This window comes from Lactuca saligna, chromosome 2, assembly GCF_052625555.1.
Source record: "Lactuca saligna cultivar CGN05327 chromosome 2, ASM5262555v1, whole genome shotgun sequence".
Lineage (NCBI taxonomy): Eukaryota > Viridiplantae > Streptophyta > Magnoliopsida > Asterales > Asteraceae > Lactuca > Lactuca saligna.
The window spans coordinates 144,686,620-144,701,116 of NC_136418.1; the positions used below are offsets into that span (position 1 = coordinate 144,686,620).

The 14,497-nt window shown below is 33.8% G+C and overlaps 2 protein-coding genes across 2 annotated transcripts; both read right to left on the reverse strand.

Moving 5' to 3' along the window:
• Positions 1-5,976: 5,976 nt before the first annotated feature.
• LOC145031939 (protein C2-DOMAIN ABA-RELATED 4-like) lies at positions 5,977-7,303 on the reverse strand. Its single transcript, XM_078980594.1, has 3 exons — positions 7,009-7,303; positions 6,554-6,646; positions 5,977-6,467 (listed from the first exon to the last, which is right to left on the reverse strand). The coding sequence occupies exons 1-3, from the start codon at positions 7,123-7,125 to the stop codon at positions 6,168-6,170; spliced, it is 510 nt and encodes a 169-aa protein (XP_078836720.1). The 5' UTR covers positions 7,126-7,303; the 3' UTR covers positions 5,977-6,167.
• Positions 7,304-11,535: 4,232 nt separating this feature from the next.
• LOC145030210 (uncharacterized) lies at positions 11,536-12,512 on the reverse strand. Its single transcript, XM_078978613.1, has 2 exons — positions 12,119-12,512; positions 11,536-11,570 (listed from the first exon to the last, which is right to left on the reverse strand). The coding sequence occupies exons 1-2, from the start codon at positions 12,510-12,512 to the stop codon at positions 11,536-11,538; spliced, it is 429 nt and encodes a 142-aa protein (XP_078834739.1).
• Between the last annotated feature and the right edge of the window lie 1,985 nt (positions 12,513-14,497).

Consider the following 14,497-nt stretch of genomic DNA (forward strand, 5'->3'; position numbering starts at 1 on the left):
GTCCTTGCTTAACTGAGATGTCAGGTTTTCCCAATCATCTTCTTTGATTTGTTATTATTTTCATTTTTCTAAGTCGCACAAATAACAGTGTTTATTAGTATATTTTATTTGTTTTGTTTGGAGTTATTCAATCCCTTTTTGGGTTTATAGTTGCATATCAATGTGTGGTTAGATATGCCAGTTCACTATAAACAGAGCTCTGATACCAATCTGTCACACCCCCGAACCAGACGGTGGAAACGTTCGGGGGTTCGTGTGACTTAAATTGAAATATCATCACAATGAATATACTTGAACAAACACATACATTGCCAACATTACATAGTACAACTGTCATTGTTCACATCAAGTACATTGTTTAAACATTACAAATCCATAGCATAAATTGTTTGAGAGTCTCAAAACATAACATCCTAACATACTTGATAACTTTCTTTAGTTTATCTGTTACCTGAGAATACAAGTCGTTTTGAAAACTTCAACATATATAATGTTGGTGAGTTCATAAGTTTGTTTGATATGAAAATGTTTTGTATAATTTGTAAAACCCAGAAAATCCGATATTTTATAAAACGACAATTGTTTATACAATACGTGTGATGATCCATAGGTATATGCGTAAATGATTTCCAAAACGTGTAAAAATAATATGTTTCTCATAAGAGAAATTAAATTGATTCCTACTTTTTATGCCTACAAATATGCCTACCCAATAAAATTATGACAAGTGTCATCTTTCCATATTTTTTAAACTAAATGATTAAGACTATATTAGGAATATATCAAATACAATTAAATTGAATGGTGATTTGTTATAATTTTAGTGGGTAGGAATAATTGTAGGAGTAAAAGGTAGGAGGCAATTTAATTTCTCTTCTCATAATAATTTCTTGTATTATAGTTTTTGAAAGTACAAGTGAATAATGTTGTTTTCCCGGAAAACCCGATGTTTTCCGATAAAATAGTATAATCGCTTTGTATTATTGTATTATCACAACAAATGAATATGATTTCCCTTGATTACTTAGATGGTATTGGATATCTATGTGAGTCGTTATAACCATGCATAATAATGACTAGTTCGTCTGTCTTGGCATTCTTGCGAATGCCGGTATTGAATTATGATTTTGTCAACCTAGATTGACCGAGTCTAACTGTAACGAACTGCTTAGGTGTGGGGAATCACCCCCCCCCCCCCCCCGGTATAGATCTATACACAAACTCTTGCTCTCCCTCCAGGAGACTCTGGTTATAACTACAGACTACGACCGACACTTATTAGTGTCACCCGCTATTTCCCACTAAATCCAACTGAAATTGAATAACCTTGTTTAACAACCTAATTTATGTTTACTTGAATAAAAGGGTAAGCCTAATAGACAAAAAGAAGAGGGCAGCAGAGGCCCACTAATCATGTATGTTATTATAGACTGTCGAGTATGCGACGAACACGTTGGTCCATTACACATATGATTGATTTGGACCTTACTAGCAATGCAAATGGGCCACTAAGGCCTAATAGCATGTAAAAGCCATTGAGGGTCCATTAGGCATGTAATTGAGTCACCTAAGGCCCAATATACATGTGTGATTATATTGCGTCCAATAATCATGATATTAGGCCACAAAGACCCAATAGCACGAACATAAGATTTTTTGGCCCAATCATTAAATCATTTATATTTTATCGAGTTTAAATTCGTATTGTTGGGATTTGTTGTATGCTAAATGTTTATTCGCAATGTAAAAAAAATATCTTAATGTTTTATTTATAACGAAGATTTAGTTATATATATATATATATATATATATATATATATATATATATATATATATATATATATATATATATATATATATATATAACCATGCGTTATAAACTTGATATTTTTAACCCAAAACTTTATAATCGTATATTTGGACCAAAAACATTTAGATTGACCATCGTTTCCCCCTTTTCTATAAAAATGACACTTTTAGTCCCTTTTTGTAAAAGTTTACATTTTTGGTCCTTGAACCAGTTTTCTTGACATTTTCCACCCAAACTTTATTTGAATAGAAATTTTAGCCCAAAGCTATTGCATTTGTCATTTCCAGTCTTTATTTGTAAAAAGTTAAAAATTTTGTCCCAATTTCCGTAAGTTTTACTATTTTGACCCCAAAATCAAAAACTTTGCATTTTTAGTCCAAATTTGGTAATAAACTCATATTTAACCCCTAAAAAAGTTTATTTACATTTTAGACCCATAGTTTGTTAAATTTTCAAATGCAGCCCCTCAAAACCTTATTTTTTCGCAACCTTGGGCCCAAACCCATTAGGCCCACTTTTAAGCCTATTAAGCTAAAATTTATGTTTTTGACCGTTTGAAAAGTGTTATTTTCATAAAAACCAGCTTTTATACAAATAAAAAACTTATAACCCTTATAAAACCAACAATTTACAATTTATACCCAATCTTTGTTATTTTTGCAAAAATGACACTTGTAAGGTTCTTTTGGTTTTGTTTTTCACTTTTTAAACTTAAGGACTCTTAGATCTATGATGTATGTTGTTTATTATGTTTTTGTTTATAATTCTTTCACCCTTTTTGCTATAGATCACGGAATATAACAAATATTACATATTATCACAACCAAAAACTAAAGAAATCACATATAGCATTCAAACACACATAGATCATCACATAATACTTGTATTCTCCCCCCCCCCAACCCAAAAAAAAACAAGTAAAAACCAAAAACAAGGGGGTATGAACTCACCTTGCTTAGTTGTATCGGTTTAGAAGACGATATGAAGAAGATTTTTGGTCCTAGCAACACCTTGATGTGGATCTCGAGTTCTATGGAATATTAGAGTATGGATCATGAAATAAAATGTTTAAGTAAAATGATTTAGCTTAAAATGAAGTTTATGCATCTAGGAGTTATGGTAACTTACCAAAGATTTGATGATCTAGTGAAAGATCCTCTTAAATGCACCTTAGTTCTTTAAGAATTTGAAGGAGGAAAGGAAAAACTTTTGAGAGTGTTTAAGAGAGTTCTTGCAAGAAGAATTGAAGAATTTTGTGTGTGTGCCTCTTGTCTCTCGGCCGAAGGAAAGAAAAAAAGAGGGGGAAAGAGAGAAATGCATCGAATCTCCATAGGCCCAATATTATTTTTTGGCCTATTGGGCTCTTAAGGGGGTTCACAGCCTAATTAGCATAAAAGAATGGGTTTTATGGACCATTAAGGCTAATTTGATTAGTTAGGGCCCAACAAGGCCCATTAAGATAAACCAATTCATTTTTGGATACATCATGACCCAAAATGTTAAGTTTTATGAAAGTGGGTCCAATTAGGGCTCATTTAAGGGTCCTAAGCCCAAAATAATCAAATTGGAAGCTTATTGGTCCATTAGGCCCAATAAGGAAATCCTAGTCCATAATGGACTTAAACCGGGATTTTAGGGTTTTCAATCTTTTGTTGACCAGTTGAAGTGTTTGTATAGAGTGTTTGATGGAATTTTGTTGTTATTGAATAAACATCATGCATACTTTCAAGTTTTAGTCACAAATGTTACTCTTGTTAATGTTTACAAAACCTTAGAATTTCTAGTTATGACAGTCTTCAACGGCGGTGGGTGTAGCGGTGGCGATTCGGTGATGCAAGGCGGTGACAAGGAACTTGGAGGCGACAGCTGGATGTAGGGGATATACGAGTGGCGTCTGTTGCATGAGATTAGGGTTAGGGTTTATATTCCCTTATTTTTGGAAGCTAAGAGGAGGGTGACGAGGTATAAACCCGTCCATAATCAAACTTAACCCTTTATTACACTTCCAGCCCCTCCTCTAAATTTTTCTTCAACTTACATCCATAGTTTACCAAACAACCCTCAACCTTCATAATTCTTTACAATCCAAGTCTAAAAGTTACAATTTAACCCTCCATATTCATAAATACAACTTTTAACACCCCAATGCATACACCCCGTTAATAATACGTAGAATTAAAATAAAATATAAAAAAAATACATCTTAAAGTTTTTAAGTATCATTATTTATTTAATTACTTATTTTTCTTTAAATAAAATGTTACATTGGAGATGGATTAAGGAAAATAAAATACATCATAAACTCATGTAAACATCGCCAATATAGTATGAAAATCATATTTACTATTTCATCCAAACCCTTATACGAATTTGGGGAAAAAGAGGAATAAGAATACCTTTGATGCAATATTTTGGAAGGATTTGAGTAGAGATTCATCAAGCAATTACAATCAACAAAAAACCCGTTGATTTAAGGTGGAAAATCGTTCAAATGGGAGGAAAATGGTTGAAAACGTGATTGAGGGGAAAATGTAGAAGAAGAGGACTTCAAATTGACTCATCTTTGGTCACTTAAGCAACTTTGGTCCTTCCTTGAAAAAAACCTTTTCAAAATTACTCCAAACTAACTAAGGAACAACCAATAACTTTCCAAAATTGCCCCTTTCCATCCTAACCTCTACAAACTAAGTCCAAGTCACTAAGTTGGTCAACTCTCAAGTCAAACCTAAGTTTCACCCGTTCGACACAAATGACCCTTCTAACCGAAATACTTTGCGAGACATTTAAAATTTATTATTTTACAAATACCAACTAATGAAAAGATTTTTTTTATCGTTTCCTCACATTTCCATTATTTAATGTCTTTCACCTCGATGTATTTTATTCAAATTAAAGAAAGATTATTATTTTACCAAAAAGCCTGTAACTTTTAGCCCAAATAACAAGATGTTATAGATGGCAAAGATGAGTATTGACCGAACCAAAGATTGATTGTTTTGTTGAAATGGGTGTCAATGGTGTGACAGAGTTGACAACTCCGACAACAACTCTGGTGGTGGTTCAGGCGGCAACTCTAGTGGTAGAGAGGAAGGAGGACTAACCGATGGAGGAGAGTAAGAAGGACTAACCGATGGAGGAGAGTAAGAAGGACTAACCGATGGACGAGAGTAGGAAGGAAGTGGTTGATTAGGTTAGTCTTTATGGTATGGGTGGGCCCAAGACATTTAATATTAATATGAAAAGTAACATTAATAATTAAAAGAGTTTAAGAAAATATAGAAAGGGTAAAATAATCTTTTGGGAATCTCCGATCAATTTCTAATATTTTGGATCAAATTACGGTTTAACTGATTTTTGTTTTTAAATCCTGATTATCTGAATTTATACGATAATAAATCATTTATGTTGAAAAAAATAAGAATTGTTTCATTAATTTGGACAAAATACAAAATAATCGGGACTTTTTGTTCTAAAAATAAAAAATAAAGATTAAACCATAAACAAACATAAAATAATTAGACTTTATTGGAGATTTTCCATAGTCTTTTTACGTAATACATGAACGAGAAACGTAACAAAATCATATCATAGAAATGGCCCGAATGCAAAAAAACCGTCAGGACTAAACACACAACTGTCATACCATAGGGACTATTTCAATAATTTACTCTTTTTCAATACCCTTAAATTCAATATGTATAAATGTAGCATCTTTCAAAAAAAAAATGTAAAAATGTAATGTTTTTCACAAATTATTTACTTCCATGTTATTTAGTATCAATAAGTTTTTAGAAAGGTAGTTCGCTTTAATGGCAATATATCATGTGAAATTTATTTTCAAAAGTGTTTAATAACCTATGCAATGAAGAGGTTTTTTTTAGTGTGAAGAAAGAACAAAATAGCCGGCCTACTAATATGTTCCTCCCACCCCCACCTTTTTAACTAAAAACTCAGCAAAAAACAAACAAGAAACTTGCGTTGAATTTCCTCTTCAAATCATCATTTTTTCCAACCAAGCACATGAAACTACATCCACACATTAAAGACAATACAATGAGCATTTTCAGATGTAGTCAAAAATTGAAATATAAACAGACATACACAAAAATCACTAAATCCAGATGTTCTTGAATCTCATATTTAGATTTAGCAAGTTTACAAAGAAATGGAACAAACGATCATCAATGCAGATAAAAAACAAGTGTTTTGACATCGATCAAAACCCTAAAATACCATTCCATTGTTAACATAAAATCAGAGATATTGTTTGAATCTACTACTACTACAACATAGACCTCTGTAAACGAATGAAATAACTACACAAGCATATATCAATGGAGTAAGGGCTAATTAGTAATTACATACGTTTATTACCACCACCAGGAACATCGATCCAACTCAATTTAATTTCAATTTCACCACATTCAACATTTCGTAATCTAAGAACCATGTTTTGGACAACTCTTCCATCTGTCCATGTTATGTAGCTTTCTTCAGCCAAGCAATTCGTCCTCGTTGGTTTCACAGTTGTGATGATCGTGTTGTTTAAGATATCAGAATTCAAACGCATCCTCACAGCTTCCAAGAATGGAGTGAAGTCGAATTCTGCATCCCCCATTCTATCATCTGCTGAAAATAGATCCCTATCGTATACTTCCTGTATCAACAATAATGTTTCAAAATCTGAAATCAATTTGATGATAATTTAGGGGAAGAGAATCAAGAAATTGAAGAACAGCTTACGAGTTTAACGGGAAGAGGCTCTACAATCGAGAGAGTTAAATCTTCATCCCACACAGGATTTAGGTTTTTCTTCACCACTCGAGTCTTCAATTTCTGTACAAAAATTAGGGAAAAGTTATTTAATTATCAGAATTCTTTTTATTGTTTTTCATCGGCGTCACACCGGGATTATTTTCCGGCCGTTGTTTCGTGCTACATTGGGCGGAAATAACAAAGTATCGATCGTAATCAATTCTACACCAACACCGGCTGCCACCATCAGCCACCGCACAACCACCACCATTTTCTTAGTAGATTCAAGACCTCGGCGGAAGAAGTCGATGTAAATTTCGACAACGCAACAAACTTCCGAAGTTTCCGCAAGTTTCATTGATCACCCAGCAATTAATACTAGAAAGTAGAATCTCTCCACGAGGAAAAGGAATGAAGAAAAAAATTAATAAAAGTTCACTCACCTGTTTTCCCATTCGGATGATAACGTAAGGATCGCTGCTACGTAGATCTCGAATTGCAAGGTTTACACCTTTGTGGATATGAACTCTGAGCAAACCCAACAAGGAATCCGACGACATATGATAATGATATGCTTGAAATCAGTAAACCAGCTAATCAGTGAAATTAACCTGAGAATGCAAGCTTGAACTTCTGTATTTGACAAAAGAGAGACAAAGGGGTTGAGTATTTCAACGCGGAGTTGAGGTTTATATATTGGTTTCCTGGTCTGAAGTCTCGGCTACCAAACTTAAGCCTCTAGTTGGAACCCATATATAGAAGGAGACACGGTGCTAATTGATGGGTTCAAATTAATTATTGATTATTTAATTATAAAAAATAATAATAAATCGTATCATCTCAACCGTTCATTTTGAACCTGTCACACTGGTTTACCATCTCAACCGTTCATTCTGAACATCTGAAATGAAGGGCACTTGCATAACATTGAACATTTATTTTGAATGTATCAGCCTATTCTATAACACCTGTTCAGATTTTGAATGTCTTAGGATTTAAACTTTATATATTATTTTAATCACCGAACTCTTGTTAAGAAATTTTATTTAATTATTTGTTACTAACAAACGGGTAAATGCTTATTGTGTGGGCCACACAATAAACTACCAGATGTTGTGGTACCATTTTCATCAAAATATTGTGAAATTCTTTCTTTTTCTTAATCTTATTTTATTTGAAATATTCTGAAATTCTCTCTTTTATATGAACCTTGTATAGAGAAAACAACCCATGATACCATTAGTCTAGAAATCATTTTGTATTAAATAAACATATTATATATATATATATATATATATATATATATATATATATATATATATATATATATATATATATATATAAATTAAAGTTATATCTGAAAAGTATTATTTTTACCTTTAACTGTGGTACTTGTTAGCCACTTAGCGAGCAATAGAATAATGTAAAATTGGAAATTTATCATAAAATATTAATTTCTTCAACAACTTCAAAATAATTTATTTTAAGGATAAAGTGAATATCTTTTGTAAGAGGAAGATATGGTTTATGCAAAATGATTATTAATCGTATCTTATAGAATTTTTTATTGTTGGTTGCTGCCCTCCCTCCCAACCTTTCAACAGGAAAAACATTAAAGAACATAAGAAAAGAGATTCCTATTACTTTATATATATACTTTTCAGTTCGAACCAAAGTATGATAGTTCTTCATTATGAGGGGATGGAATTATTTATTTATTTATAATTTTCTATTAAAATATTTAAGCACCTAATTAAAAAAATATACAATTCGAAGAAGAGATAATTGCATCAATTAACTTTTATATTAGCTCCATTATTGGTTTGAACACAATTCCTTCCTTCTCTCAAATATTCCATCAATTTGAATAAATACCATTTGTTTTATTTTTAATGTATAATGATTATTAAATATCAAAACTAGCTTTTGATAATAAACTAGGTGTGAGACCCATGTATTACATGAGTTTAATTAAAAAAAACAAATATAAAATTTTAACAATTTGAAAAATTTGAATTTATAAGAAAAAAAAATTGAATTATTAAAATTAATGAGATTTTAATGTATTGAATACATTACATATATAAACTATTTCTAATAAATACTTTACATATATATTACCTTACACATTAAATGTGAAATTTTAATTTAATAAAATGATAAGTAGAAAATATAAATTTTAAAAATTTTAGAAAATGCATGTGTCCAAATGAATAAGAAGATGATACGTGGCAAAAAAACCTTCATTTATTATAGGAGATTTAAAATAACTTATGTATGGTAGTTAATTTATAAAACGTTTTTATGAAAAAATAGAAATCCATAGGAGGATCTTTGTAACAAAAGAAAATATTACACTTTTTAACAACTCAAAAAAAGTAAGAATATTTTCTAGTTCAAGTTGACAATTACTATATAGCCACTATTACACTCGTATAGAGAGGTACACAATAATATAATTGGGGGTACATATAGAATTTTCTTTTTTTAGAACAATTTTCTAAATTTTAATATTTTTTGGTAACGATTATTATTAGATATCTTTTTGAGATTTGATTAATAAACAACTTTTTTTTTCTTTAACTTAATATTTTTTCCGAAGCACATCAACCGTATACCATCCAATACCCATCACCGATTCAAGAGGGAAAGAGCACCTCCATCTTTCACGTTGTTGACTGTTGTCTCTGTTTGAAGGGCCCAACATTAGGCAAATTATGGGCCATAATATTATGGTAAGGCTCTTTTATCCAGACCCAAATACACCCATCTGGTGCAACTGTAATTCAATTAGCCATCAAACATTATTTATAGTCTCCTAAGTAACATCTGATAATATTTAATCCATGAAGTTTCGACTTTTTGTCATTGTTTTGGTTATTTTATTATTATTATTATTATTATTTAATAGAATCAGGCAAACGTCAGTCGTTCCCTCTTATTCACGTGAATATAAATATGTCACAATATTTACACTTGACAACCTGTAAAACACAAATAATACAATCTATCACAATATATATTATATAATCGTCTAGTCTAATATATCCCCTTTGTCTAAGGAGGAGGTTGACGAATGCTTAGACTGGAACGAAAATCATCGAATAGGACACGAGGTAGGCCTTTTGTAAAAATGTTAGCAAACTGATATCTTAAGGGTACATGTAACACTCGAGTCTGCCCTCTTTGAACTTTCTCCCTAACGAAATGAATGTCGATCTCAATGTGCTTGGTACATTGATGTTGAATTGGATTTTGAGATAAATATATGGCACTTACATTATCACAATAGACCAAAGACGTGTGTCGAGGTGGTAAACCAAGCTCTAAAAGCAGATTCTGTATCCAAAAAATTCCGGCGACTACATTAGCGACCCCTTTGTATTCCGCCTCAGTGCTAGATCGAGAAATAGTTGTTTGACGTTTGGATGACCAGGAAATCAAGTTGTCCCCGAGGTAAACACAGTAGATTGAGGTAGAACGACGGGTGTCCGGGCAACCCACCCAGTCTGCATCAGTGTAGGACACAAGGTTGGTTGGTGAACTGAAATTCATGTATAATCCCATATACATTGTGCCCTTAACATTTCGAATTATGCACTTTAGAGAGTTCCAGTGGGCAGATCGAGGTGCATGCAAACTTGTTGAACAACGTAAGATATGTCGGGTCTGCTGAATGTCAAGTACTATAGAGCCCCAACAAGGCTTCGATAGGTAGTGGGATCGTCAATTAAGTATGGAGGTGATGGGATGTTCTGTTGAGTATTGGTATGCCAGAGACACAAATAAGTATGGATGAGAGGTGGTGTGTCGGCGGTAGTAGTGGAATTTATAGGTGGCGAAGTCTCTGGGGATGTGGGTGTGGGTCTAATTGACTTGATATTCTGAGAAGAGTTAGGAGATGTTGGATTGGAGACAGGAGATTTTTGGTCAGTGGGATAGTTAACCGAATCCCAGACGGTTGTATGTGGTTCGATTGTGACTGAATGTTGAAGGAAGTCATAAACGGGAGGGGATGAGTGAAGTTTAGCAAAGGGGAAAAGATGTTCATCGAATACAACATGTCGTGATATGATGATCTTGTGAGAGGAAAGTTCGTAGCATTTATACCCCTTGTGATTGGAGGGTATCCAAGAAAGACACAACGAGAGGATCGGTTTGCAAGTTTATGACTGGAGGTGGAAGGTGTGAGAGGATAGCATAGGAAACCGAAAACTTTAAGGTGATCATAGGTGGGATATTTGTGAAAAAGAAGGAAAGTAGGAGTAGAATAGTGTTTTGTTTTGTGGGGAAGAATATTGAGAATGTAAGTTGCCATTTGAAGGGCATGGTGCCAAAAGGTGGTAGGGAGAGACCCGTGAGCAAGGAGAGTGCGAGCCATATTATTGATGGTGCGGATGGTTCCCTCCACTTTCCCATTCTGAGGCGATGTGTGGGGACAAGAAAAACGAAATTGCATGCCATTAGTAGTGCAGAAGTTATGAAAAGACTTGTTTTATTCGGTGCCATTGTCACATTGGAAACTTTTGATGGGATGTTCAAATTGAGTGGTTATGTGTTTATGGAAGTTGAGAAAAACATAGAAGACTTTTGATTTGTGGGATAGTGGGTAGGTCCATAAATAATAAGTGTAATCATCAATAAACAACACATAATAACGGTGACCTCCCGAGATAAGAACGGGTGGGGTCCATAGATCACTATGAACAATATCAAAAGGTAAAGATGTAAAGGACGTAGAAGCATAAAATGGTAACTTGATATGTTTGCCAAATACACAAGACTGACTGATATGTTTATTGGAAAAAGAATGAACATAAATAAACTTGTTTATATTTAAAACACGTAAAGAAGAAGATACGGGATGTCCCAACCGATGATGCCAAAGATCTTGTGACAAAGCAGCAAATGTGGAAGGACTTGTGACTTGTGTATTTGGCAGTGAAAGAGGGTAGAGATCTATGGTGCTATCACATCGGAGGATAGGAATCCGCGTTTGGTAATCCTTCACAACACAACCAAAAGGGTCAAATTCAATAGTAACAGAATTATCAGTGGTAAGGCGACGGACAGACAAAAGGTTTTTAATGAGGTTTGGAGCATGCAAAATATTTAAGAGTTTGAGAGGTGGGAAGGGAGGATGAAGTGTAGTGTATCCGGAACCATGAATCGGTATGTGTGAACCATTACCAACTACAATACAGTTCAGTCCGCTATTATTGACATAAGTTGAGATGTTACCTGTGGTATTTGTCATGTGATTGGTAGCGCATGTGTCAAGATACCAGTTGGGGTCTGGATTCAATGTCATGGTGTGCATGGCCTATTCGATTTTAGTGGGAGTGTATGAAGCTTCAGCGGCAGCATAAGCATGTGCAGGAGAAGGACCCAGAATACCGGCTGTTGGTGGGAGAAACTGATAACGAGGAGCTGTAGGGTATGGAACCGGTGGAGAATTCCAAGTAGGGCCATTCCAGTTCATTCATGGCGGCTGCTGTTGTTGAGTGTATGATATGCGCGCACGACCGCGTCCCCGACCCCTTCCGCACATACCCCTGCCCCTGCCACGATAAAGACCTTCAGATGTGCCTCTAACTGAAGACCAAGGATGGTGAGATTGGGGTGTTTCTGAGATATCACGCTGACCGTGAGTGCCAGAAGTCACGACATTGGCTGATGGCGATGCGATTGTGGTGACGGATGAAGCTGTAAGGGCATTACCAGTGGGTGTTTGTAGAGATTTCCTAGTTTCTTCAAGACATAAATTTGATCGGGTAGTGTAGCAGTTGGGAAGCAGTGTGGATTGTTGGAGAAGGGTAGCAATGCTATCGCATTGATCTGTAAGGCCAGCGATAAGTTGCAGTACCAAACGTTGATTATCAACAGGAGCATCCACATCAATGAGTTGGTCTGAAAGGTTCTTGACTTCTTGACAGTAGGCAACCATATTGGCAAAGTTTCAAGTTTGGTGTTGATGAATTTTTGTTGAAGGTATAGAGCTCTGGCAGGTTTACTATCAATGAAGATATGTTTTACTGCTTTCCAGACATCAGCTGCGGTGGCTCCTGGAGTGAGGATGGTGATCAGTAGATCTCTAGATATTGTCCCATATATCCATTGCAAAACAATGGCATCTAGGTGGGAGCATTGTTCATTGGTCTTGACAACAATATCTTTATCTTTTTCACTGGTAGAAGAGGGAGTGACTTTAGCAGGAGGCAAGTTGTGATCGAGTACCTGGAAAGCACGACAATGGATTCTGAATAGTTCAACCCAAGATGTATATTGCCCGTTTTCAATTTCAAGAGTAATAGGAATGTAATTTCGGATGTTTGATGCAGTAACGAGGAGTTGACATTGTATTAGATGAGATCAAATGAGTAGAACAGGAAGAAGAGATGAGAGGGACGATGATCTACAACTAGGGTTGAAGAATATCGGCTGCTAGGTTTCACAGAGAAGATGTCACTCTGATACATTAATAGAATCAGACAAAAGTCGTCCATTCCCTCATATTCACGTGAATATAAATAGGTCACAATATTTACACTTGACAACCTCTAAAACACAAATAATACAATATATCACAATATATATTATATAATCGGCTAGTCTAATCCCTATTCTAATAAAAGAATAGTTTTATTCTCTTTTTGACATGTGTCATCCTATTAGGCCTCCTAATTAATGCATATTTTATTCTCCTTTTGTCATGTGTCACCTTATTATGTCTCCTAATTAATGTATGCCACTTGTCAACTCCATTTCAGATTTTAAAATTTCCACTTTAATTACATTAAATTAATAATATTAGAATAAAAATTAAATAAAAATAATAAAAATGATATAATTTCACATATTTATTTAAATCATTGATTAAAATTTATATAACTAAAAAAACTCTTAATTAATAATTTATTTAAAATAATTAATTAATAATTTTGAGTTTTTACTATAAAAATTTAATTAATTTTGTAACCGTAGTTCCCACGAATTATAAACTAATATTCTTAATAAATTTGACGTCAAACCAAAATGAAATAGTTGATAGGTTGGGGAACAAAATGGAATGATGAACAAAGAATTATAAATTTTTGGTGATTTTAGAGTTTTTTAGATATGAGAAAATTACAAATATACTACTTAATAATATGAAATTTAAGAAAATGATCCAACTTTTGAACATTAACAATTTGACCAACATTTTTAAGATGGGACAAAATTATTTCGGATTAACTTTATGTTACATCAAAACTAAATGTAGACAAAAAGTACATCTTAGCTTTAGATTTCGGATTTTAGACTAAACCTTAACAAAACCTGACTTCAAGTTTTGTTCCCACAAGCTTAAGCTCTTTGGTAGCACACATGCCTCCATTTTTCTTGCACCAAGAAAGTTGCTTGCATGACTACATGAGGTTTACACTCATTATCCAAAAAAACTAGCATTTTCTTTCTAGCTAATTGAAACTATCCAAGATTCATTTATCACTCACATTAAAAAATTATATTTCTCCACTTCAGACTTTCATTGTATACCTAGGGGCTAGGGATGTCAACGGGGTAAACGGGACAGGGAGTGCATCCCCCGCCCCGCCCCCAAAATTTCCTTGTTCCCCCATCCCCGCCCCCACCCCCGAAATGTTCAGCCTTCCTACCATCGCTTCCGCCCCCGAATCCCCTTTATTACCCCCGTTCCCCCGCTCCAGATTGATTTTGGGCTGCTTTTTTTGGCTAAAAGAAGTGGTTATTTACGCTAAAAGAAGTCATTTTTTAGGTATCAAATAATTATTTATAGTAGACTTTTACATGTTAAAATTAAAAAAGTTATGGCATTAAAAATATTATACTAACAATTTAAAAACTTTTTTTTTTTTTTTTTTTTTTTTATGAATTTTGGAAGTTCAAAATCATGTTGTAGTTCATTATATT